Source organism: Neovison vison, chromosome 2 (assembly GCF_020171115.1).
Source record: "Neovison vison isolate M4711 chromosome 2, ASM_NN_V1, whole genome shotgun sequence".
Lineage (NCBI taxonomy): Eukaryota > Metazoa > Chordata > Mammalia > Carnivora > Mustelidae > Neogale > Neogale vison.
In genome coordinates this window covers 98,009,936-98,036,597 of record NC_058092.1, presented here as the reverse complement: position 1 = coordinate 98,036,597, position 26,662 = coordinate 98,009,936, and the positions used below count along the sequence as shown (strand labels likewise).

General features: G+C 37.6%; 1 protein-coding gene across 2 annotated transcripts in view; it reads left to right on the top strand.

Moving 5' to 3' along the window:
• Positions 1-16,424, top strand: part of PHTF1 (putative homeodomain transcription factor 1) — a 51,329-nt gene extending 34,905 nt beyond the window's left edge. For both annotated transcript variants that reach the window (XM_044238943.1, XM_044238944.1), the window contains exons 8-19: positions 1,706-1,865; positions 2,749-2,922; positions 3,028-3,117; positions 4,063-4,284; positions 7,403-7,531; positions 8,128-8,400; positions 9,147-9,278; positions 9,789-9,875; positions 13,347-13,502; positions 14,499-14,594; positions 15,242-15,367; positions 15,899-16,424. In XM_044238943.1, the coding sequence (XP_044094878.1) occupies positions 1,706-1,865; positions 2,749-2,922; positions 3,028-3,117; positions 4,063-4,284; positions 7,403-7,531; positions 8,128-8,400; positions 9,147-9,278; positions 9,789-9,875; positions 13,347-13,502; positions 14,499-14,594; positions 15,242-15,367; positions 15,899-15,919 (1,666 nt within the window). In that variant the 3' untranslated portion in view covers positions 15,920-16,424. The remainder of the gene's footprint in view (positions 1-1,705; positions 1,866-2,748; positions 2,923-3,027; positions 3,118-4,062; positions 4,285-7,402; positions 7,532-8,127; positions 8,401-9,146; positions 9,279-9,788; positions 9,876-13,346; positions 13,503-14,498; positions 14,595-15,241; positions 15,368-15,898) is intronic.
• Positions 16,425-26,662: the final 10,238 nt, after the last annotated feature.

The following is a 26,662-nucleotide window of genomic DNA, read 5'->3' as shown; positions in this document are numbered from 1 at the left end:
TGACATTTTAGATCACAAGTTTACAGAAATATAAATACTTAGAAAGGGTAAATATTTTAAACCATATTGGCTGACATCTTGAGGGAGAAAAGAATTTTTAAAGGATCAGGTATTTTTCAGTGTGAAAGCTGATACCTCTTTAGAAATGGCATGCAGGAAGCTGGTGTTGATGGGCTGTAGGTCAGAAAGGGAAATGGATCCAAGACAAATTCTATCTCCTTCACAATTTTACAGTGTCATGACAACACTAGCATGACTTGAAGAAATACTTATTTTGTCCTCTGTTAATGATTATGACTCAAAAATAAAGTGCTCTTCCTGCTCCTTTTTCGAAGATGAGGTACGCGTTTCTCCCTCCTTTCCAAAAGTAGAAAGTTCCTGTGATGCCTTTTGCAGGCCGAAATGGAATAAAGCAAAGAAGCAATTACCATGAATTTATACGGAAGACGTTTTTGAGCCTTCTCAGACCCAAACAATAGCCCCTCTTAGGCTTTTCTGATACCTTAGGTTGCATCTTGGTAAGGGATGCATGAAAGAAGTGGAGACAAAGCACAGATGCTCCCAGATGTAGTTCCAAGCCATGTTGGCTGGATGCTGAGAGGCTGAGTGTAGCTCCTGGGGCAGGAGCTCCAAGGGGCCTCACTCGCTGCTGCTGGGCATGCGGCTTCTGTCACGACTTGCTGGAAAACCAGTGCTGATTGCTAGTTGCACTTTCCACCTTCTCTTGTGAAAGCAAAAATCCTCTTCAGAGTTCTTCTGGTTAGCCAACACTGGTCCTGATGTGGGTCTCTCAGAAAAGCAAATTTTTGATTTACTTTTGTGAACTTTTGAAAGGTGGGGGATGCCTGTATATATTCACATACTTTTCTTAAGATAGGTTATACTCTTTAGTTGGGGTTCTTTGTACTGAACGTTGTGTGCCCTACTGGGCATCCCTGTTTTTTGGTGCTTTTACTCTCTAATCAGGAAGATAAGAGGATGATGCAATCATAGCAATGTAAAAATATCTGAATATTACCTGCTGACTAAAGGCCATGCTGTCCAGCAGACGGAATGATTTTTCAGGGGGGAAGTAGTCAGCAGGAGTCTTGAAGTCAAGAATTGCTGGTCTTTGAGGGACAGGACAGGGAAGACATTTCTTCGAGTGACATAAACAGGTGATGTGAGGTAGGCATTGGCACCCTGTCTGAGAGGGTGAAGGGAAGACTGAACCCACTTCCTTGCAAAACAGAAAAGAAGAGGCTTACTCTCGAAATTAACTATGGTGCCTCTTTGGAGACTAGAGATACCTAGGCAAGCCAGAAGCCTGAAAAATGGGGTTTCTGAATTTTCTTGATTTCCAGAATAATACACAGTTGACCCTTGAGTGCAGGGGCTAGGGGTGCCTGTTGACTGGAAGCCTTAGTAATAGTATGTGAATAGTTGATAAACACATATTTTGTGTGTTATGTGTATGATATACCGTATTCTTACAATAAAGTGAGCTAGAGGGAAAGGAATGTGATTGAGAACATCATCAGGAAGAGGAAATACATCTGTAACGCTATATGGTATTTTTTTTAAAAGATCCACGAATAAGGAACCTGCAGTTCAAACCCATGTTGTTCAAGGATCAACTTGAATTCTTCAAATGCGAATGATTTCGTGAAATATACTACTTTTAGAAAACAAGCTAGTAGTCTTTTTTTTTCTTTTTTAAAATTAGGAGTAAAAGAGTAAAACTAATCAGTAACAAAGGGACTGAAACGGACAATGACTCAAGTTGTCTGCATCCTATCATTAAGAAGAGACAGTGTCGACCAGAGATTAAAATGTGGCAAACAAGAGAGAAAGCAAAATTTTCAGATGGAGAAAAGTGCCACAGGGTAAGAGTTAGATGATTATATACAAACATATATTTATATATAACAAAATCTTTCCTTTCCTGTGTAATATTTGGCCATTCTTAGATTCTGCTAGAGATGTCAAGTAGATTCTAATAGGTTTGTGTAATTTGTCTTAACAAATAAGTGAAATGTGAAACCACAGAACACAAAAAGGAGAATAACACACGAGGACTGTAGTTTATTCTTTTAATTTCTGGAACGAGAGCACGTTATTTCTTTGGCTGCTGACCCAGCCTCAGCAGTGGGCCGGGAGGTATCATCAACAGATCCATGGAGAGACCCCTGGCTGTATTGCAGAGATGTAGTGATGATATGAGAGGGGTTTGGGAGACTATCTTCTAGGTGTAGCTGAGATGGTCTAGCTCTGAAACTACCCTTCGATTGCATCATCTTAAATATGTTCTCATTTGTTAGATGGTGGCATGTAGTAATTACAAAAATAGCTAATATTCTTGAGCCATTACTGCAACTAGGCACTGTCCTGAGTGCTTTATACATAGTAAGTCAACTCATTGTTCTCATAGCTCTGTGAGATAGGTGCTTTTATTACCGTCACTGTTCAGATGAGGAAATGGAGCCTCAGGTTAGTGACTTGCCTCCAGTTACACGCTAGTGAGGAGAAGGGCCGTGCCCCAGACACAAACCTGTGCTTCTATCCTCTACGTAGTATGTCTATGAACCTGTTTAGTTCCAAGAGTTCACTGTTTTTCTTTACTGAGACTGGAGTAATATATAGGCTTGTTCACTTTTGGCTTACTTTCATCATTTCTTAGTTTTTACGTGCTTTTTTTGTTTTTGCATGTGTGGTTTACTGGAGTATTTTGGGCTGTGCCCTGGGAAGAAATTGCTGTTCTCTTTTTAGGAGGCTTTCAGGCGATTGGGGAATGGGATTTCGGATGATCTGTCTAGTGAGGAGGACGGTGAAGCCCGGACACAGATGATGATGCTACGTAGGAGTGTGGAAGGGGCCTCAAGTGACAACGGCTGTGAAGTGAAGAATAGAAAATCCATACTTACCAGGCACCTCAACACTCAGGTAATTTTGAGTTCGTAAAAGTATTGGCATCGATCCCCAGATCACTGAATAGTCACAAGATGTTGGACATGTTTTCCTTTTGTTGGTTGGCTTCATTTTTGTCAGGTAAAGAAAAGCACTCCCAAGTGGTGTCACACGGTTCGGGATTCGGATAGTCTGGCAGAATCAGAATTTGAATCGGCAGCCTTCAGTCAGGTAAGGTAGCCTTCTGACAAGTGACTGTTCCAGGCCTGGTCCCCAGTGTCATATCTTTATCCGTTGCTTTTTTTTACTGGTTGTCCTAAAGTAGTGCTTCTGTCAGCCTGGCCTCCCCCGCCACCGCCTGTCTGTCTACCTGTCTGGCAGCTTTCCTGTGGCCTTTCACCCCCAAAAAGCAAAGAGCTGTTTCACTTTGACTCTAATCTCAAAAGCATCCTAGATGAGATGAGGCTCAGTAAGGGCTTGCTCAGTCCCCAGCGGACGAGAAGGCTCCCTTATATTGACTTGGAATATGGGCCTTATTCTCAAGCCTCATTCCTGTCTTCCGCCGCTGAGAGGTGAGAGCAGCAAATCTCACTATTGTCCATTTGGAAGGTTACCATTCAGAGATGAGTGGGGTAGATGGTGGGAGTGTGAGTTTTGCTTCGATTGACAAGGCTGTCCAGGATGTGGAAAAACTTGCATATTTATGCTTGTCCTGCAGGAGAGCCGCACTGTGCACCCTTTTTTCAGTCTGACTGTCCTTTCCGTTTGGCCGGGTCCCCGGGATGTGACTAGATCTGCAGTCACACTCACATTATTTAGGGGACACTTTGGGTATGTCAGTAGGCTTGGCCACACCCATACCCAGGGTAGATCCTCGGGATATGCATGTAGAGGTCACTATCATCCCAGGGAACGTGAGTGGAACCATCTCATGACTGGGCGAAAACTTCTTAGAGGGTGTCCTTTTAAATCCTGCTTGTTAGAGAGTCACTGGAGTTCGACGTTGACTTATTAAAATGTATTATTGTTATGTGAAGCCTTGTGGGGGTCAACTTAAGAAAGTTTGCCAGTCATCACCACAGATAACTTGTTTGACTTTTATTTTAGATAGATGATTGCTTTTAAAAAAGAATGAAAAAAATATATAAAGTTTTGGTTTTCTGTTTTCCTTGAAAGGGCTCGAGGTCGGGCATGAGTGGTGGCTCCCGAAGCCTCCACATGTCGAGAAGAGACTCAGAGAGCACCCGCCATGACTCGGAGACTGAGGATATGCTATGGGATGACCTGCTGCATGGCCCAGAGTGTCGATCGTCTGTCACCAGTGACAGTGAGGGGGCCCATGTGAATACCCTTCACTCAGGGACCAAACGTGACCCCAAAGAAGATGTTTTTCAGCAGGTCTGTAAAGGTGATGGTAATAATAGGTAATACTCATTGTACTTATAGGCCAGGTACCATATTAGCCCATTGACTTTATTATAGTCGTATATGGTGGATACTATTATTATCTCTAATTTAGAGATGAGGAAATTGAGTATAGTCTGTGAGTGAAGATGTTGGTATTAGAACACGGGGTGGGGGGAGTTCTCTGAAGTTGCCCTAACCTAAGTTTTTCTTCATAATACTTTTTCTCATTATTTTCCTTAGAATGATCCTTAATGTTCATTTTATGTGAGTGGGGTTGTTTGGTCTATCAACCTTATATTTTCGCAGACTGACAGTGTTATATATGAATTACTAAGAAATGGCATTGTTTGCTTTTCTAATAATGTATAAACCAAGTGATGCTTTTAATTTTAGGTTTTATATTAATATCACAAAATCAGATAGCCTGAAATTAGAGATTCCTTAGAAGGTATTTGAACCTTCCAATGAATGTAGGAATTCCTCAAGTGGTAATAATAGTTACCACTTCTTGGGACTATTGTGATAGATCTAACGAGGTAATAGGAAGGTGCTTAGCACAATGTCTGGCAAAGAGTGAGCACCTGAAAAAAGGTTAGCATTGTTATTAGTATCCCCATCAGATGATCAGTGGCCTCTGCTTAAATACTTCTAGAGCCGGAGTGATTGTTACTTCATGAGAGAGCTTTTTTCACTGATGGATAGATTGAATGGTTAGAAGTGGGTCTCATAAGTGACTCTTAATCTCACGAAACAAACTGTGGGTTGCTGTGGGGAAGGGGTTTGGGAGAAGGGGGGTAGGGTTATGGACATTGGGGAGGGTATGTGCTTTGGGGTAAATTGGAAGGGGAGGTGAACCATGAGAGACTGTGGACTCTGAAAAACAATCTGAGGGGTTTGAAGTGGCGGGGGGGTGGGAGGTTGGGGTACCAGGTGGTGGGTATTATAGAGGGCACAGCTTGCATGGAGCACTGGGTGTGGTGAAAAAATAATGAATACTGTTTTTCTGAAAATAAATAAATTGGAAAAAGAATAAAAAAAAAAAAAGAAGTGGGTCTCAAATCAGCATTCCAGATGTTTGGGGCAAAGTCATCATTTCTTCTGCTTTGGTTGTTGTCATTTAGGCTATATATTTCCACAGTGATTTATAAATAGTGGGTGGTGGGTATTCATTTGTTGAATTAGTGAATTTTCTAGACTCTAGGTTACCATTGACTTAAGTTACACATTTTTATGAAAAAAAATGTTGCTTCATTAGATGTATACAATTCTTAAAGACTAACCAGAATCCACGTACACTTTTTCATTAAAGCTTTAAGCCTTTTTTCTTTCAATTTTGCCATCAAAGCTTGAATCTAAAGATTATTTATATTTCGTCTGATGATTCATCTACATTACACTGGCCCTAGGAGTAACATAATTAGTAATATCGTAATACAGTAACCATTGCATAGCATCCTGATGATCTTGACGTCCTTTGCACTTTTGGGATTTTCAGTATAATTTTAAGGCAGATGTAAGGTAACATGAAACTCACCATATCAAAAGGAATTCATCATTCCCAATTCCCCTATCTATCCTGCTCTTTTATTCTCCATATTTTTGAATCTACTACTAACCACCAAAGGCAGAAACCTGGGAAACCCCTCCTTCTCCAGCATGTTTCTAATCGGTCCTCACATCGTCTTAACTCCACTGAATAATATCTCTCTGTCTACTTGTGTGTCCCCTGCTAGGGGCTATCTGGATCATTAACAGCTTTTGTGGGCTTGCTCCCTTCGTCTGCTCTTCCATACTGCAGCCGCGATCATGTCATTCCCCTTAAAATCCTTTAACTGCTATTTCCCCCATTGGGGTTATTTGCTTCCATTTCTTTATTCACTCCAGTACAGTCTCATCTTTGATCATTCGTCCCCCAACTCTCACGTGCTCTACTTTACCGCAGTTGAACTTCTTTCAGGGCCGTACCACTCCCCATGTGCCTCTGGCTTATTTGCCTAGAACGCACTTTCTCTGATACTGTTCCTTCAGCTCACTCCTTTGTCTTTTTCAGGTCTTAGCTTAAATGATCCTTCCTTAGGAAGCCTTTCTCATTTGCTCCTGAAGCCCTCTTTCTTTCCCTTGTCATGCTGTGCAGTAACTTTATTTAATTATGTCTCCCATCAGTCTGTAATCTCCTTGGTGTCAAGGACAGTGTCTGTCTTGTTCTCCATTGTATCTGGGGCGCATGTTACGTAGTTGGCACTTCATACATTTTTTTGGCATCACCAATGAATAAATCAGTAGATGCTCATCAGCATTGTACTGAGCATTGTAGCAAAAAGAGAAGAAATACACCATGTGATCATTTTTTTTTTTTTTTTAGAAATTTATATTTTAGCTTGAGGACAAGATGATTATAGGGGAAATAAGTAGAGGACATTAGAAAAGTACTATAATTACATGCTAATTTGTCTGATATAGACTCTAAGGGTCTTTAATTTCAGGGAAGGGCAGAATAGTGAGACTTGTGCCAATGAGCTGACCGTGGTGAAATGGGACTTGAGTTGGTACTTGAAGAATAAGAGCTTACATAGCAGAAGGAAATGGCACTTTTTTTTTTTTTTTTTTTAATCTTGAGCTTTCTCCTCTTGAGTTTTCTATGCTTTTCCGTGTTCCTGATTAGGCCAGAGAAAGGCTTAATTCCTCAGTCATTCATGTAACATGTAAGACTTATTAGCAGCTTCCCTACCTAACTTCCTGCTGTCTCCAGTACAGTCACTCTGCTCTAGAAATACTTTTCTCCTTAGCATGCCATGAGTAAACCAAGCTTAGGCTCACTTCCAGACTTTAGATGGGGAAGCCACCTTGAAGACCATGGAATTCTACTTCCCATCATCACAGAAGACATTTAGTCTCACTCCAGGTCAGATATTGGCTTATTGAAGAAAAAGGGACCAGAGGTGAGCATCACGGAGGCAGCTATGGGCATGATGAGCTCTCGGAAGGAGAGAATGGAATGATGAGGTCCAGCACTGTGAATGTGGCCTGAGAACTGAACAGTGGTGAGAAAGATCCAACAGAGGAAAGAAAGAAGGGTGGATGGAAAGAGTTTTTTCTTTTTTTCTTTTAGAACCACTTATTCTGGCTTCAGAACTCAAGTCCTGCCTCTGATCGAGTTAGTGCAATAATCTGGGAAGGGAGTGAGTGCAAAAAGATGGATATGTCTGTGTTGGAAATAAGTGGCATCATCATGAGCAGGGTAAGATTTCATGAGTTTTTCAAACCTTTCCAAAAACCTGTTTAATGACCAGCTATTTCATAGGCTCTATTCAGTGACCAAAGTACTGACTCTGCCTTTGAAGCACAAATATGTATTTTTTTCATGTTGTAGTTAGAATCTTTACTTGAGTATATTTTTAGATCTGTTACAGTGTTCTCTGTGAACATAATCATTATTCAGGTATACTTCGGCAAATATTCTTTATCTCATTTAAGCCTGATTTTTAATGAAATCAAAGAGTGATAAATCATCTTTATTTGTACTTCTTTTGGCTATAAAACAGGTATTTTTTTTAAGATTATTTATTTATTTATTTGACAGAGATCACAAGTAGGCAGAGAGGCAGGCAGAGAGGGAGGGGGAGGCAGGCTCCCTGCTGAGCAGAGAGCCCAATGCAGGGCTCTATCCCAGGACCCTGAGATCAGGACCTGAGCCAAAGGCAGAGGCTTAACCCACTGAGCCACCCAGGCGCCTCAACAGGTAGTTTTTAATAATCTAAGTAGTACTTGGTAAATACTTCTTGGTAACTCCATTTAACTGTGTAATAATGTTGGACATTTTAAATTAATCCCCAGGTGAATGCATATCAGCAGGGAGTAGGTTATCAGATGCTGGGAAATGTCGTCACCATTGGATTAGCATTTTTTCCTTTCTTACATCGACTTTTCCGTGACAAGAGCCTTGACCAGCTAAAATCCATTTCAGCTGAGGAGATCATGACTCTTTTTTGTGGGGCACCACCTGTTACACCTATCATTATTTTGTCTATGATTAATTTTTTTGAACGATTGTGTCTTACTTGGATTTTTTTTTTCATGATGTGTGTGGCAGAGAGAACGTATAAACAGGTCAGTAGAGAGTTAAGTAAAATTTCTCGCCTCTGCTTTTGCGTTTAATATTTCATTGAGTTGATTTTCTTTTCTTGATTTGTTCTCTCTCCAAAAGTTAATGTGGGCAATGAAGGATTGATGAATGGGCTTTTGGTATTTGTGGGTTTAACAATTGTGGTATCGGTTATTCACAATTGACATGTTATAATCTGGCATTTCGCTGAGCTCATGTGTAGGAGTAAATGCCTTAGGCAGGGACTCAGCCTGGCTGACCGCATCGCACCTGTACCTCAGTGTGCCTCTGTGCCCGTTTGCCCATGACATGTGTAGTTATCCTCAAAGTCAAAATGTTTCTGTGAAAAACAATCAAGTGAGAAATAGATTTGTTGAATTCCTATAAGAATTTGGAATTGAGGACTTGATATATTGGTGTTATGTGCAAAAAAAATGATTCCATTCATGGAAATTTAATTTGGGACTAAACCAGAATCCTGTAAATGTTTGTGTTTGTGAAGCTGGGAATTCACAAAGGTCTGTCAAGAATATTCCTTAAAAATGTCAGGAGTGTACCATGTTATAGAGACACAGATTACAATGGAATGTGGTTTGGAAGCAACAGGGCCATGAGCTATTGATGATCTAAGTGATCAATTTCATCTTTTATTATCTTTTATATATGGGGAATATTGCTTGCAATTATATAAATATGTACACAGAGACACATTTATACCTTTTACTTTATGATTTTTTTTAAACCCTTCTAGAGATTTTTATTTGCAAAACTCTTCAGCCATATTACCTCTGCCAGGAAAGCTAGGAAATACGAAATACCTCATTTCAGACTTAAAAAAGTGGAGAACATTAAGATATGGTTATCACTGCGTTCCTTTCTAAAGGTGAGTTTCACCTGACTAACATAGAGTGTGTGCAAAAACATGCAGGGAGCCCGCTCACTGAATTTGCTGGCAGCAGATCTTCAGTGGGTGGTGGAGTTAGTCGTGTGTACTGGGCGGATTGTATCAGTGGTCGCCAGACATGCTGGACACCAAGCTGGAAGTGATCTGTCTGCTGTGCTGTTAGAAGTAACTAAATAAGAGCTTAGAAAGGGAAAAGGCAAAATAAATTCCTAGGGCAGAATCAAAAATTGAAAGTTGCATCTTTTTCTGACTTTTTGGAAAATATTCCAGCTGAAAATACATCAGTGAATCACTCATACTCTTAATTTGGAACAGCAATGAATTTCAGTGCTTCAAGTGAAACATGTCCAAAATGTATTAAAATCCTATGCCAGAAACTTCTTATAAACATTTATTCTCACATTCATGTAGTAAAATTCAGTATGTGAATGGCGTGAGAGCCATTGCTGTTTCTAACTGTAATCCTAACCTATGTGTCTTATTCCACAGAGACGGGGTCCGCAGCGTTCAGTTGATGTGGTTGTATCTTCAGTCTTCTTGCTGACTCTTTCAATTGCTTTCATTTGCTGTGCCCAGGTAAGAGTTTTATATTTGTTTTAATGAAGAACGGAAATTCTAATAAGAGTAACTATCTATTCTAGACGCGTGTGTGTGTGTGTGTGTATGATGAAGATTTGTTTCTCACGAGCAAGGCACCAGCATGGTTGTATTGAAATATCTATTTTTTTTTAAATGTATCTAAATTTCTTTTGCTATTTTGAATACTTGTTAATTTTCCTTACTTTTGAAATGAGAATAAAGTAATTCTGAGTGCTTTGAGACTCTAAGATCACTCTAATTTTAGTTGGCAATTTTTGATTGGTGATAAAACTGTCATGCCATGAGGGTTACAGAATAGCGATTTTTCTGATTCCATCTTTCCTTCCACACGTTTGTTAGTTGTCACTCTATGGTTGACCTTTCCTTTGTTTCTTCTTCGTTTCCTTCCTTCCTTCCATCATGGACTCATACATTCTGATTTTTATCGAATAGATTGTAATCTATTATTGCATTTCTTTTGATGGCTAAATTGTCCCAGATTTGGCCAGTTCCCACTGAAGCTCCCCTTGAAGCTCCCTCCTGTATCCTTTCAACAGGTCCCTGTATCTTTTTGGGGGGTGTGGGGGTGGACTTCTCTACTTTCTTCATTACAAGAAGTTACAGGCTTAGCTTGTATTGTTCCATTTATTGAGTTTTAACTTAATTCTACTGTGGTCAGAGAACATATTCTGAATGTTTTCACTCCTTTGAAATTTGTAGAGGCTTGCTTTATTATCTGACATATGTTCAGTTTTATTAAATCCCCATCAGCACTTTGAAAGATCTTGTGTTCTGTTGTTTGGGTGAGCAGCATTCTCTCTATGTAAATTAGTCCACGTTTATTTGTTGTGTTACCCGCATCTCCAACATCCTTAATCATGTTTTTGGTCTTCTTATTCTGTCAGCCATTGCCAGAGGTGTGTTTAAGTCTACTGTGATGGTGAATTTCTCTTTTATTCCTTTTATTTCTGTCAGTTTTCACGTTGTATATTTTCAAGCTGGCTTTTATGACCTTCATAATTACTTTTTCTCACCCCAAGACCACATGGTGCATTTAGTTATCTTGTCTCTTTAGTCTTCTTTAACCTGGAAAAGTGTCAGGCTGTTCTTTATCTTTCATGATCTTACGTCTCTGAATCTAATGTTTCTTAACTTAAAGTCTACTGTGTTTGGTATTAACTACACCAGCTGTCCTTTGGTTAGTTTTTGCATGTTGTCTTTGCCTACCCTTTCATTTATTTTGTCTTCATATTTGAGTCATGTTTCCTGTAATCAACATATCCTTTTTCCTTTTTTCTTTTTTTTTGATTGCTTATGTCTTAATCCAGCTTCACAGACTTAGTGTTTTAGATTGTCTAGCTCATTATTTAATGTAATTACCATGTATAAAATACTGTTTAGTTCTTATTTTTTTTTTAAAGATTTTATTTATTTATTTGACAGAGAGAGATGACAAGCAGGCAGAGAGGCAGGCAGAGAGGCAGGCAGAGAGAGAGGCAGAGAGAGAGGAGGAAGCAGGCTCCCCGCCAAGCAGAGAGCCCGATGCGGGGCTCGATCCCAGGACCCTGAGATCATGACCTGAGCCGAAGGCAGCGGCTTAACCCACTGAGCCACCCAGGCGCCCCTGTTTAGTTCTTATTTAGTCTACTTATTAGTTTTTCTTTTTCTTTCCTTTCTTGCCATCTTTTATTAATCTAATATTTTATAGTATTCCATTTAATCCTCTCGGTTAACTTGTTATATGTTCTTTTACTACTACTGATCTCAGAGATTACAACGTATATCCTTAGTTTATTTAGTCTAATAAATTATTAATTTCTGCTCCCTTGATAATGCTAGGACCTTAGAACACTTTATCTCATTTACCCATTCACCCATTAGTAGTGTCCTTCATTTAAATTTTACATATATTTTAAACCCACAAGATTATTATTTTTTGTAGTTTATTATTCATTTATATTTACCTACATATTTACCCTTTTCATTAGTTCTTGCATTTCTGTTTTTTTCTGGGATTATTTTCCTCCTGTTTGCATAATTGGTTTGATGATGAATTGTTTTTGTTTGTTTGAAAATGTTTTTTATCACTTTCATGTTTAAAGGATGTTTTTGCTGAGAATACATTTCTAGGTTGCCAGTTGCTTTCAGTACCTTTAGGATTCTCTTGTTTTCTGATTTCCATGTTTTATCCTGAGAAGTTCGCTGTTAGTCTTATTGCTGCTCTTTTGAAAGTAATGTCCTTTTTCTCTGGCTGTTTTTTTTTTTTTAATTTTTTATTTTTCAAATTAACATATAATGTATTATTAGCCCCAGGGGTACAGGTCTGTGAATCGCCAAGTTTACATACTTCATAGCACATACCTTCCCCAATGTCCATAACCCCACCGCCCTCTCCCTACCCTCCTCCCCCTGGCATCTCTGGCTGGTATTAAGAGTTTTTCTTTGTGTTTGGTTTTATAGCCATTTGACTATGGTTTGTGTGTTATCTACTGCTATAAACCAACCACCCTGGTGAAGAGGTGGGTCTAGTTTGCTATAGTTGTTACTTTCATCCCCTGGTTATAGGCAGGGGTGAACACTTTACCCAGACCAAGCTAAATGTATCCCTCTTTTGAAAACTAGAATTGAAAAGCTGAGATATCAGTAGTGGACTTTGGAGAAGGAAGGTCTGTAGGGGGTCAGTGGGGCCAGTAGGGTGCTATGATAAGCCAAAACTGGAGCAAGTCAAAGTCAGGGGTGCAGTAAACGAGGTTCTTGCAAGGCAACAGAATTAGCTAAGAGGAGTGGTGATGAGAGCCCAAAGGCCCTCCAGGAAGAGAGATGGAGAAGGGAGCTGCTCTGGGACCTCCTGGTTTTCCGAAGGCCAGCATTTGGTTTCAGTGAGGGTTCTCTGTATATTTTTCAATCAATCCCATTTTACCTTGGGCTGACTTGAGTAAATTTTGAAACAACCAAAGACTTTTACAGAAAACTTGACACATAACAGGCATTTGCTAACTGGTAGCTTCTGCTGCTGCTCTTGTTATTCATGTCCTCAAATGGAGTAAAGAATTGATCCTCAGGATTTTCTAGTCATACTAATAGGGTGGGCCACATGTTTTAGGAAGCCCTACTAGTCAGATAAATGCAAATTTAATACTTTGTAAAATGGTCACCAAATAATCATGAGTGGGCATACTACTGGTTAAAAGGCTGGAAATGTGTTTGTCTTACTTCACTTGTTGTATGTTTTCCTCCTTTGTTACTCCCAGACTTTTGCTATCTTTCATGCAAAGGAAAAAATCAAGGAACTTAAAGAAACAGTGATTAGTTAAAAAGATAATGCTTTATATGAGTATTAAAACTCTTCTGCTTTGAGTATAAAATATTGGTAACTTCTAAATCTTTTTAAATTGCTAGAATAAAGGAGGGGAACCATAGATTTGGAGACAAATGAAAAACGTAACTTTTTTTTGGTCTTTTGTATAGGTTCTCCAAGGGCATAAAACTTTCCTGAATGATGCTTATAATTGGGAATTTTTGATCTGGGAAACAGCTTTACTACTTTTCTTGCTGCGTCTTGCTTCACTGGGGTCTGAAACCAATAAGAAATACAGCAATGTTTCAATATTACTTACTGAGCAGGTATTGGTTGGTCCTTGTCAACTTGGTGCTATGGTTAGAGATGGCATAATAAAGTCTGTGTGGAAGATTGAAGGTTGAGTTTAGATTTAGCACTTTCTAGCTGTGTGAACTTACAAGTCACTCTGCTACTATAGTGTTTCCTCCTCGTGAAATGAGGGTAATAATCTTCTCCACCTGTTCCCAGAATTGTTAGAATTAAGATCTTATGGATTGGAAGTATTTTGTATATTATAAAGTTATCTTTATTGGTGGTAATGGAGCATGTTTTTAATGACATATTCCACATCAAATATTAGATCTTTGTAGTACTTGTCATTTAAGCATGTTTAATAAACTTCTTGGATTTCTTCTCTATCAGCTGTAGAATACATTCAGTGTTTGGAAAATGCTTGCTCTTTAGTATGCGACTGGATTTTAAGACTGGGAAATGTTTCTTATAAATACAGAGTAGTCTAAAGGGGTTTTGTTTGTTTAATTTTGATTTCATGTTTATCCATAAGTTATAAATAAAAACATTTGGTATCATTAGATTTTCTTTTTTTTGCCTTAGAATTATAGTGGGGAATATTTCCTAGCAGAGAAAAGATAAGGAAATATAGCAAGTGAAAAGCAGCAGCTATCTTCCTACCTCTCATTTGTGTTTCCCAAGGACGTTAGTTTATGTGGGAGACACCAAAAAGAGTAAGACAGAGCTTTTGAACTGAAGGAATTCATATGTTAATTGTTGTGTTAATAATTAGTATTACACTTTTTGTGTATATATATATATATATATATATATATTTTTTTTAAATCCACTAAATAGCTTTTCTTTGCCAGATGTGACTGACTGGGGTGGGGTGTAGGGCATGTGACATACGTATTCTGTAGAAATAACTGCAGGAATTTCAAAATGTATTTTATTTGAATATATTACTCTCAAATCTGCCAGACTTAATGCAGTATGTATATATCTTTTTTTGTGAGATTTGCCTTAATATTTCCTTTTTCTCTTAGATTAATTTATATCTTAAGATGGAGAAAAAGCCAAATAAGAAAGAACAGCTTACTCTAGTAAATAATGTATTAAAGCTGTCTACCAAGTTATTGAAAGTAAGTAATACCCCGTGATACACTTTTACCAACACTTAAATCAATGCTTTACTTACTGGAGGAGACCGTAGGAATAGGTAGATGTCAGGCTGTGTACATTCAAAATACCAATTTGATAGTTTGGGGTTAATGACGACATAGAAAAAAATTTCTCATCTCATTATCCAGGTTCAGGTGATTGCTGACATCTGTCACATTTTTCAAATGAACATTTCTTTTTTTTTTTTTTTTAAAGATTTTATTTTTTATTTATTTGACAGAGATCACAAGTGGGCAGAGAGGCAGGCAGAGAAAGAGAGGAGGAAGCAGGCTCCCCCTGAGCAGAGAGCCTGATGCGGGGCTCGATCCCAGGACCCTGGGATCATGACCTGAGCCAAAGGCAGAGGCTTAACCCACTGAGCCACCCAGGCGCCCCTGAACATTTCTTAAAAATCACAAATAGCATACCATGCAAACCCACATTTAATCACGTAGCTAGTGGAGAAGTAGATGAGAGTCCATTAGAGGTTTTTTGAATGCAGCTATTGAACATGAAGGAAATGGCCTGATGCAGTCATCCCCACCCAAGACCTAAAACACAGCCCAGAAATCAGTGGCGGCCATCAAGAGGCCATGGATCTCATCTCCGTTCTTTCATGTTTTTATAGGAGTTGGACACACCATTTAGACTCTATGGACTGACAATGAATCCCTTAATCTACAATATCACACGAGTTGTTATCCTTTCTGCTGTCTCAGGTGTTATAAGTGATCTTCTAGGATTTAATATAAGAGTAAGTGAGACCCGTACTCTGTAGTATCTGCTTAGTCTTAAAAATGGCCAAATATAATAATCCTCGCTTTTCACCCTGTGTGTGTGTGTGTGTGTGTGAGAGAGAGAGAGAGAGAGAGAGAAAGAGAGAGATTGGAATAAGAACTCTTGAGGTAAAATAGACATTTTGATGGTGGTGCACAGGCTTCTTAGCTTAGGTTTCCTCATTTGACATGAGTGAAATAGACTGTGTTCTTGAATAGAACACAAAGTCAAGTTTGAATCTCATGTCAGTCTAATAGCATGGGCTGCGGGATGGCTGTCCTCTCATCTAGGGATGTACACAGTGGCAGAATGAATGAAAACCCAAGACCCACGAACTGCAGTGTGTCATTTTTGACCCTGGGAATTGTTCATGTTTCTCTATGGTGTTCTGTGGTTGCTATTGTTCTTCTTATGTATAGGGTTCTTGGTTCATTATCATGTAAGTGGACTTGTAAACCCCAACTGTTGGTCTTCAAACTAACCAATTTTGGTGATTTTCTTTTCTTAGCTGTGGAAAATTAAGTCATAAGCTGAGCCATTTGCCTGGACTCTCCCCTTGCTGGCATCAGTACTGGCCCATTAAGGAAGGAGAGGACTTGCAGAAACCATGAGACACCTACCTGCTTGTTCACACACAGAGGTGCCCTCTGCTCTGCTTAATCTTACAAATGGTGTTTTCAGAGGAACAAATCCTTTTCCAGCGTGGTGCGCATGCCAAAAATTGTATTTTCATGGTTTTCAAACATTATGAATAGTCAGATCATGCGTTATGCTAAGAAGGACAACTTTCTAAGTTAGGAAATTGATTTTGGGCATTTCAGATTCAGAGCTGTGACACTTATATTTACTGCAAGTAGTCTTTTGGGTTACTGTGGTAGATGCCCAACGCATGCAAAAAATATCTTCTCTTGGAAATGGCAAATTCAGTACTTTTCTATTAAGTCTATATAATTGGAGATTTCTTTTCTCTAACAAAGAGATATCAAATTTAAACTATTTTAGGTTGAACCCAAATAAAGAATTTTCTTGGAGAATTTCAGTTTCTAGGCTTTTTTTTTTTGTTGCTGTTGCAGAAAAAAAAAAAAATAACCTTTTAACCTGTGAGTTTCTGTTAACTGTGGAGAAAATTTTAATTCACTTACAGTTTTGAAGTTAATCCCCATAACTGCATAGTTTTTGGGGAAAGAGACATGCATATAATGTGCCGTGTAATTCAGCCAGAGATGTGTTAAGTGTATGTGTACTCATTCATGTCCGTCACACAACATGGTTTCCACATAAGTTCTCTGAGCTGTTGCCTATCACAGTGCTAAGTAAGGCATGGATAGTTCATTGTGTGACTCAAGATACCCAACCCTCGGTTTACTTTCAGGTCCTTAGTGTCCATACTCAGCCAAGTTATGCTTTTGATGATTTGGGTTCTCTCATCATCATTCCCTGTTACACACACATGCATATACGTATGTTAATGAAAACTCTCGTAGCCTACATACAATTCTTGCTCTTTAAGCTCTCTGCTTCCAAGAATCTCTTGAAGCAAATTGAAAGTCTGAACATTTTAATGATAAGATTGTATGAATTTATATTTTATCTTATTTTGTTGAAATAGAATTAATCTACAGTATTATATTATTTTTAGGCCTACAAGATGATGTTTCAACAATTCTATACTCTAGTCAGTGCTCATTACATGATAAGCGTACTTTTATTCCCCTTCATTTTGTGAATTTTTAGAAGGAAATAATTTAGAAACTTAGGTATTACCCATAAAGTATGTACCCACACAAAATCAGTGTTATCAATTATATGTATCCTAATGTGCAGGAAGATTTCTGAAGTTTAAAGATGAATTTTCCAAGAGTCCAGGGATTGAGGTCAGACCTATCTGGGTTCATGCCCTTGGCTCTGCAATTTACTGGCTTCATAATCTAAGGCAAATTACTTAACCTCTGTGCATCTGTTAAATGGGAATAACTACTACCTAATAGAGTTTTTAAGGTTGAATGCAATTATCATGGAAGGTACTTAGCATATAGTGCATAGCCCTTTGTAAATCCACAACGAACATTTGTTGTTACTATTTAAGACCTTAAAAAATCTTTCACCAGTAGATTCCTAACTGTGAACATAGAAAAATAGGTTAGCAAAGTTGCTGAACTAGGAGGGATTACTAAAAATTTGCAGCCATTTTTAAATGCTGCATGAGAGTTATAATTTCTTTTAAATATACAGCCCCAATATAGTGATTTGCTTGTAGAAGCCACTCTTCTGTAAAGGCACTTCAGGATCTCATCAGATGACTCCAAGAAATCATGCTTTTACTATTTTCCATAAGCAACAATAGCAACTGTGTCCATGCAAGACTGAGCTCAGTGCAAATTTCAGATGAACAAAGCTCATGCCTGTAGCTTTTTCTGCTACAAAAAAGTGCTGTTTGGTTTTTATCTGCAGCTTTTACCCAGTGAATTGTTTAGTTTAAATGCAGCATTTAGAATAGTTTACTTTTATAGGTTGTTTTGGTTATAGGTTTGATAGTGTATAATTGGTTTAAATTATTTTTTCAGGTGGATAAAATTATATAGAAGTACAGTTGCTCATGTTGGAAACAGGAATCATTCTTGATTCCTTCCTCTTCCTTCAGCCTCACATCAAGGCACCAAGTCTTTGAATAACTATCTTCTAGATATTTTTCTAATCAGTCCACTGTTCTCCATACCCACTTCTATGACCCCAGTCAATATCAACATTCATTGTTTTGGGGAACAAGTTTATGCTGCCTTTGCTCTTACATATGTATTACCCCTTGTCCCCCTAGCGCAGTCTGTTCTTCACAGAAAGCTAATGTGTCTTCCTGAAAATGCAGGTCTCATCATTTAGAATCTATTAGTTGCTTACAATTACTTTGAAGATAAAAATCCAAAATCCTTTCAGCAAGGTGTACAAGCCCACCTTGTTGAGAAAGATTTTTTGAATCTGTACTTGAAAGATATCTTTGCTGGGTCTAAAACTCTAGTTTTAAAGGTGTTGCTCCACTGCCTTCTGAATTGCGTTGTTTCTGGTGAGAAGTCTGCTGTTGTTCTTATCTTTTTAAATCTCTGATGCTTTTAAGATTTTTTAATCATCAAATTTGTACATTGGTGTAGTGTTCTTCATGATTTTTGTGCTTGGAGTTAGTTGCACTTATTGGACTTGTGGATTTATATAGTTTATTTTTGGCTGTTAGCTAACATTTTTTCCTAAAAAATGCTAACAGCATTTAAGGAAAATTTCCTAAAATAAGTTTTCTTTACCCCACTCTCTCCTACCTCCTTCTGGGACTCCAATTTACATGTATGTTAGTCTGCTCAAAGTTGTCCCACAGCATACTGATGTTTTTGTACATTTCCCGTCTTCTTTCTCTGCGTTGAATTTTGGATAATTTCTGTTGCCGTGCCTTCAAGTTCACCAACTTATTCTTCTGCACTAATTTGCTGTTAGCCATAAGTAATGTATTTTTGCTTGTGGAAATTTGATTTTTAAAAAATCTTACATGTCTCTCCGTAATATACTATTTCTTTTCTCTACCTTGTTTAACACAATGAATGTATTTACAATAGGAATAGTAAATAAGGACATTAAAAGAGTTAACATCTGTGTTATTTTGGGGTTTGTTTTTAATGCTTGATTTTTCTTGTTTTGGATAATATTTTCCTGCTACTTTGCATGCCTGGTAATTTTTAAATTGAATGTGAGTTTTATAATGTTGGATGTTGGGTTTTTGTGTACATATGTGTATTCTTTTAAATCTTCTTGAGCTTTGTTTTGGAGTATAATCAAGTTACTCAGAAACAGTTTGATCATTTCAAGTCTTGCTTTGAAGCAGCCTGTAGTCAGGGCTCCTTTTCTCCCCTACTGAAGCAATAGCCTCCCGAGTATTCAACCCAATGTCCTGTTTATTATATGAGGTTTCTCCAGTTGGACCCTGGGAACACAAACTATTTCCAGCTCAGAATTTCTATGCCACTTCTTTTTGGTAGTTCTTTCCCTGTTGTTTGGTATTTCCCAACAACAAGTATTGTGCTGATCAGTACTTACCTAAGGACTTGAAAGGAATCTTCTACATGTTTTTTTGGAACTGTCCTCTCTATGCAGCTGTCTTCTTTCCTGTACTCTGTTTTGCAAATTCCAGCTGTGTTGATCTTTCCAAATTCTTAACTTTGTCTCCTCAACACAGCAAGACTGCTTGGTTCAGTTTGGGTTCCCCCTTCCTGAACTGCAGCCTAGAAATGGCATCTAAGCAGTAATCTGGGGTAGTCATGGGGCTCAATTCATTTAATTCCTTTTTCCTATACTCTCTATTATCCAAGATTTAAAACATGTTTTTTATATATGTTTTTCCTTTTTTCATTGTTGTTGTTTAAGGTGGGAGAATAAATGTCTCTCTCACCTTGGTAAATTGAACAAAGTTTACTCAGTTGCTTAGGGTTTCTTCTTGGGGCTCCTCTCTTTTGTGTCAGTGCCACATTTCCTCTGCTACTAGGTTAAGCCTCCTTCACTTTCACCTGAATTACATGCTGAGCCTTTCCATTCTTTCCTCCTACAGTTGGTTCTCCACAGCCACATGAATGAGCTTAAAAATATGGAAACTGTATACCTAGATCATTCCTACTAAAGCCCTTGCTGGCTTTCCCTGTGGTGGTCTCCAAGGTCCTTCATTATTAGGCTTGCCTCTGTTTCCAGCTTCACTCCTCAATACCGTATAATCACACTGGCTTCCCTCTGTTCCTCCATTACACCAAGTTCTTTCTCATATCAGATTTGTGTCCACCATACATTTTCTTCTGTTCTCCCCTGAATGGCTGCTCAGTTGTTTGTTTCTCTGATGACCTGAAAGTAGTTCCCTGTCTCTCCTTGTTGTCAGTTATATGGCCCTATTCATTTCCTTCAGGCCACTTAACACAATCTGATCATCTTGTTGTTGTTTTTTTTAATTTTTACTGCAGAGAAGTCCTTTATTTCCTTTTTAAAAATTACTTGCTTTTAATTGAAGTATAGTTGTTATGCAATATTACATTAGTTTCAGGTGTATAATATAGTGACTTGACATTTACATACATTATAAAATGTTCACCATAGTAAGTATAGTTACCGTCTGTCACCATACAAAATTATTACAATATTATTGACTGCATTCACCATGCTGTACTTACACCCCATTTTATTTACAGTAAATTAAAATCTTACTTATTTTATAACTGGAATTTTGTTCTTCTAAATTCCCTTTGCCTATTTCACTCATCTTCTAATTCCCCTCCCTTCTTGCAGCCACCACTTTGTTCTCTGGATTTAGGAGTCCGTTTTCTATTTTGTTTGTTTTGTCTTTTAGATTTCACGTATAGGTGAAATCATTTGGTATTTGTGTTTCTCTGTCTTATTTCACCTCGCATAACACCTTTTAGGTCTATCCGTGTCACAAATGGCAGGGTTTCATTCTTTTTTATGGCTAAGTAATATTCTAGAGTATGTCTGTGTGTGTGTGTTTGTGTACACAATGTCTTCTTTATTCATTCATCTGTCCATACTTAAGTTCCTTCCACATCTTGGCTATTGTAAATAATGCTGTAAGAAACATAGGGAAGCATATATCTTTTCAAATTAATGTTTTTGTTTTGTTTGGGCAAGTATCCAGGAGAGAATTAACATTCACATTAACTAGATTATATGTTATTTGTCTTTTTAATTTTTTGAGGAACCTCCATGCTGTTTTCCAAAGTGGCTGCACCAAATGTACATTCCCAACAATAGACCAACAGTACAAGAGGGTCCCCTTTTATCTATGTCCTTGCCAACACTTGTTATTTCTTATGTTTTTGATACTAGCCATTCTGACAGTTGTCAGGTGATATCTCACTATGGTTTTGATTTGCATTTTCCTGATGATTAGATGATGAGGTTCTTTTCATGTGTCAGTCATCTGTATGTCTTTTTTGTTGAGGGAAAAACATCTATTCAGATTCTCCATCTATTTTTAAATTCCATTGTTTGTTTTTTTGGCATTGAGTTGTATGGATTTTTAAATATATTTTGGATGTTAATCCTTACTAAGTATATTATTTACAAATATCTTCTCCCATTCTGTAGAATGTTTTTTGTTTTGTTGTTAGTTTTCTTTGTTGGAAAACCTTTTTATTTTGATATAGTCCCACTTGTTTATTTTTGCTTTTGTTGCCCTTGTCTGAGGAGATTTATTCGAAACAATACTGTTAGGTCAATCTTTAAGAGTATTACTTGCTTATATTTTCTTTTAGGAGTTTTACTCTTTCAGCTCTTGCATTTAGGGCTTTTATCAATTTTATTTTTGTGGATAGTATAGGAAAATGGTCTGGTTTCATTCTTTTGTGTGTAGCTGTCCAGTTTTCCCAATACCATTCATTTAAGAGACTATCTTTTTCCTGTTGTGTATTCTTGCCTCCTGTGTTGTAGATTAATTGACCATGTAAGTACAGTTTATTTGGGGGCTCTCTATTCTGTTCCATCGATCTGTGTGTGTCTATTTGTGTCAGTTCCATTCTGTTTTCATGACTATAGCTCTGTATTGTAGTTTGAAATCTAATATTGTGATTATTGTGATACCTCCAGCTTTGTTGTTATTTCTCTTTTTTTTTTTTTTAAAGATTTTATTTATTTTTTTGACAGAGATCACAAGTAGGCAGAGAGGCAGGCAGAGAGAGAGGAGAAAACAGGCTCCCTGCTGAGCGGAGAGCCCGATGTGGGGCTCGATCCCAGGACCTTGGGATCATGACCTGAGCAGAAGACAGAGGCTTTAAACCCACTGAGCTACCCAGGCACCCCTGTTGTTCTTTTTCAAGATTGTTTTCACTATTTGGGGACTTTTGGAGTTCCATACCAATTTTAGGATTATTCGTTCTAGTTCTATGAAAAATGCTTTTAATATTTTGATAGGGATTGCCCTGAACCTATAGATTGCTTTGGGTAGTATTGGACATTTTAACAATTTTAATTCTTGCAATATGTGAGCATGGCATATCTTTTCATTTGTATCATCTTCAATTTCTTTAATAATGTCTTATAGTTTTCAGAGTACAGACCTTTCACCTCCTTGGTTAAATTTATTCCTAAATGTTTCATTGTTCTTGGTACTATTATAAATGAGATTGTTTTTGTAATTTCTCTTATAATTCATTATTAGTATATAGAAATGCAACATATTTCTGTATATTAATTTTGTATCTTACAACTTCACTGAATTCATTTATTCTAAATTTCTGGTGGAGTCATGAGGGTTTCTATATATATATAGCATTATGTCATTTGCAAATAGTGACAGCTTTATTTCTCCCTTACCAATTGGATGCCTTTTATTTCTTTTTCTTGACTGATTACTGCATCTAGGGCTTCTAGTACTATATTAAATAGAAGTGGTGAGTGTGGATATCCTTGTCTCATTTCTGATCTTAGAGGAGAAGCTTTCAGCTTTTTGCCCTTGAGTATGATATTAGCTGTGGGTTTTTCATATATAGCCTTTATTTTACTGGGGTATGTTCCCTCTATCCCCACATTGTTGAGAGTTTTTATCATGAATGGATGCCAAATTTTTTTTTTAAAGTATCTGTCCTTTTTTTTTTGTTTTTTTTTTAAAGATTTTATTTATTTATTTGACAGAGAGAGATCACAAGTAGACGGAGAGGCAGGCAGAGAGAAAGAGAGAGAGGGAAGCAGGCTCCCTGCCGAGCAGAGAGCCCGATGCAGGACTTGATCCCAGGACCCTGAGATCATGACCCGAGCCGAAGGCAGCGGCTTAACCCACTGAGCCACCCAGGGGCCCTGGATGCTGGATTTTATCAAATGCTTTTTCTACCATCCAGATGATCATATGATTTTTTAATCATTTTTGTTGACGTGATGTATCATGTTGGCTGATTTGTGGATATCGAACTATCCCTGTATACTTGAAATAAATCTCACTTGATCATGGTGAATAATCATTTTAATGTATTGTTGAATTCAGTTTTCTACTAGTTTGTTGAGGATTTTTGCATCATGTTCATGAAGGATATTGGTTTGTAATTTTCTTTTTTCATAGTGTTTTTCTTTTTGGTATCAGGTTAATGCTGGCCTTGTAGAATGAATTTGGAAGCATTCCTTCTTCTTCAACTTTTTTGGAAGAGTTGGAGGGTATGTATTAACTCTATTTTATATGTTTGGTAGAATTCACTTGTGAAGCCAGCTGGTCCTAGACTTTGGTTTGTTGGGAGATTTTTGATTACTGATTCAATTTATTATTAATAATCGGTTTGTTCAAATTATCTTTTTCTTCCCTTCTCAGTTTTGGAAGATTGTGTGTTTCTAGGTATTTACCTATTTCTTCCAGGTTGTCCAATATGTTGGCATATAATTTTTTGTAGTAGTCTTTTGTAATGTTTTGTATTTCTGTGGTGTCAGTTGTAACTTCTTTTTCATTTTTGATTTTGGGCCCTCTTTTTTTCTTTATGAGTGTCCAGTGTTTTATCAGTTTTGTTCATCTTTTTAGAGAACTAGCTCTTAGTTTCATTGATCCTTTCTATTGTTTTCTTAGTCTCCATTTTTTCAACTCTGATCTTTATTATTTCCTTCCTTCTACTGACTTTAAGATTTGTTCTCCTGTTTCTATTTGTTTAGGTGTAAGATTAGATTGAGATTTTTCTTATTCCTTAAGGTAGGCCTGTATTGCTATTAACTTTCCTCTTAGATGGAAGTGGGGTGTCCCCTAGTATTATTGCATTACTGTTAGTTTCTCCCTTTTTATCTATTAGTATTTGCTTCATATATTTAGGTACTCCTATGTTGGGTGCATATTTACAATTGTTATTAAGCCCACAAGTTTTTTTACATTATATAATGCCTTATTTGTCTCTTGTTATAGTTTTTGTTTTAAAGTCTATTTTTTCTGATATAAGTATTACTACCCAGCTTTTTTTGGATTCATTTGCATGGAGTATCTTTTTCCTTTTCTTCACTTTCAGTCTGTATCTTTAGGTCTGACGTGAGTCTCTTCTAGGCAACATATAGATGGGTCCTCCCCCGCCCCCCATCTATTCAGTCACCCTATGTCTTTTGACTAGAACATTTAATCCACTTACATTTAAAGTAGTTATTGATAGGTATGTACTTATTGCCATTTGTTACTTGTTTTATTTATTTATTTTTGTGGTTTGTCCCCGTTCTTCTTTTTTTGCTCCCTTCTCCTGTGATTTGACGATTTTCTTCAGTGTTAGCTTAGATTTCCTTCTCTTTATTTTTTGTGTATTTATTATGGGTTTTTGATTTGTGGTTGCCATGAGGTTTATGTATAACATCCTATGTATACAGGAGTCTATTTTAAGTTGATGTTTGCTTAAGTTCAAACACATTCTAAAAGTAATACATTTTTACCCCCTTCTCCATGTTTTATGTATTTGGTGTTACATTTTACATTTTTTATTTTGCGTATCCCTGAACTAATTATTGTAGATATAATTGATTTTACTTACTTTTGTCTTTTACCTTCATACAAATTTTATGTGATTGATCTGCTACCTTTACTATATGTTTGCTTTTGCCAGTATGAGTTTTAGTTTTCATAAATTTTTACTAAAGTTTTGGCTTTTCCACTTAAGTCCTTTTAACATTTCTTGTAAGACCAGTTAGTGGTGATAAACTTTTTTAACTTTTGTTTGGGAAAATTTATCTCTCCTTCAATTCTGAATGATGACCCTTCTGGGTACAATATTGTTGGTTGAAGGTTTTTTCCTTTCAGCACTTTGAATATATCATGCTACCCACTTTGGGAATGCAAAGTTTCTGCTAAAAAATCAGATGATGACCTTGTGGGGTTTCTCTTGTAGGTAACTGGTTGCTTTTCTCTTGCTGCCTGTTTCTTTCTTTTTTTTTTTTTTTTCTTCCCTTTAAAAGGTTTTTAATTTAGTTTCCCAGTGGTCCTCACAAGTAGAGACTAATCTCCATTGCCTCTTTAACCCATCCTCTCTCCCCTGGTAATCATCAGTTTGTCCTCTATAGTTAAGAGTCTGTTTTTTTGTTTGTCTCTTTTATTCCCCTCTTTGCTCATTTGTTTTCATATGAGTGAAATAATATCAAATTTATCTTTTTCTGACTGAGTTATTCCATTTGGCATTATACACTTTAGCTCCATCAATGCCATTGCAAATGGCAAGATTTCATTCTTTATTTTTTATTTTTATTTATTTATTTGAGAGAGTGAGAGTGAGAAAGAGAGCATGAATAGGGGCGGGAGGTGGGAGAGGGAGGAACAAACTCTCCATATAGCAGGCGTCCTGGAATCATGACTTGAGCTGAAGGCAGATGTTTAACTGATTGAACCACCCATGTGCTCCAAGATTTCATTCTTTGTTATGGCTGAATAATATTCCATTGTATGTATATGTGTGTGTGTGTGTGTGTGTGTGTGTGTGTGTACCACATCTTTTTTATCCATTCATCAATCTTGGCTCTTATACATAGTGCTGCTATAAACATTGGAGTGCATTTATCCCTTTGCATTAGTGTTTTGATTTTTTTTTTTAAGATTTTATTTATTTGAGAGAGAGAGAGAGTACAAGCTGGGGGAGGGAGAGATGGAGAGGGACAAGTAGACTTCCAACTGAGTGGGGAGCCTGATGAAGGGCTTAATCCCAGGACCCTGAAATCATGACCTTAACTGAAGTCAGGTGTTTAACTGACTGAGCCACCTGGGCCCCCCAGTCTTTTGATATTCTTTGGGTAAATACCCAGTAGTGCAACTGCTGAATCATAGGGTAGTTCTATTTTTAACTTTTTGAGGAATCTCCATCCTGTTTTCCAGAGTGGCTATACCAGTTTGCATTCCCAACAGTGCAACAGGGTTCTTTTCCTCCACATCCTCACCAATACCTCTTGTTTCTTGTGTTGTTGATTTTAGCCATTCTGAGGAGTTTGAGGTAATATCTCATTGTACTTTTTTTTTCTCAATTTATTTATTTTCAGAAAAACATTATTCATTATTTTTTCACCACACCCAGTGCTCCATGCAAGCCGTGCCCTCTATAATACCCACCACCTGGTACCCCAACCTCCCACCCCCTGCCAATTCAAACCCCTCAGATTGTTTTTCAGAGTCCATAGTCTCTCATGGTTCACTCCCCTTCCAATTTACCCAAATTCCCTACTCCTCTCTAATGCCCCTTGTCCTCCATGCTATTTGTTATGCTCCACAAATAAGTGAAACCATATGATAATTGACTCTGTCTGCTTGACTTAT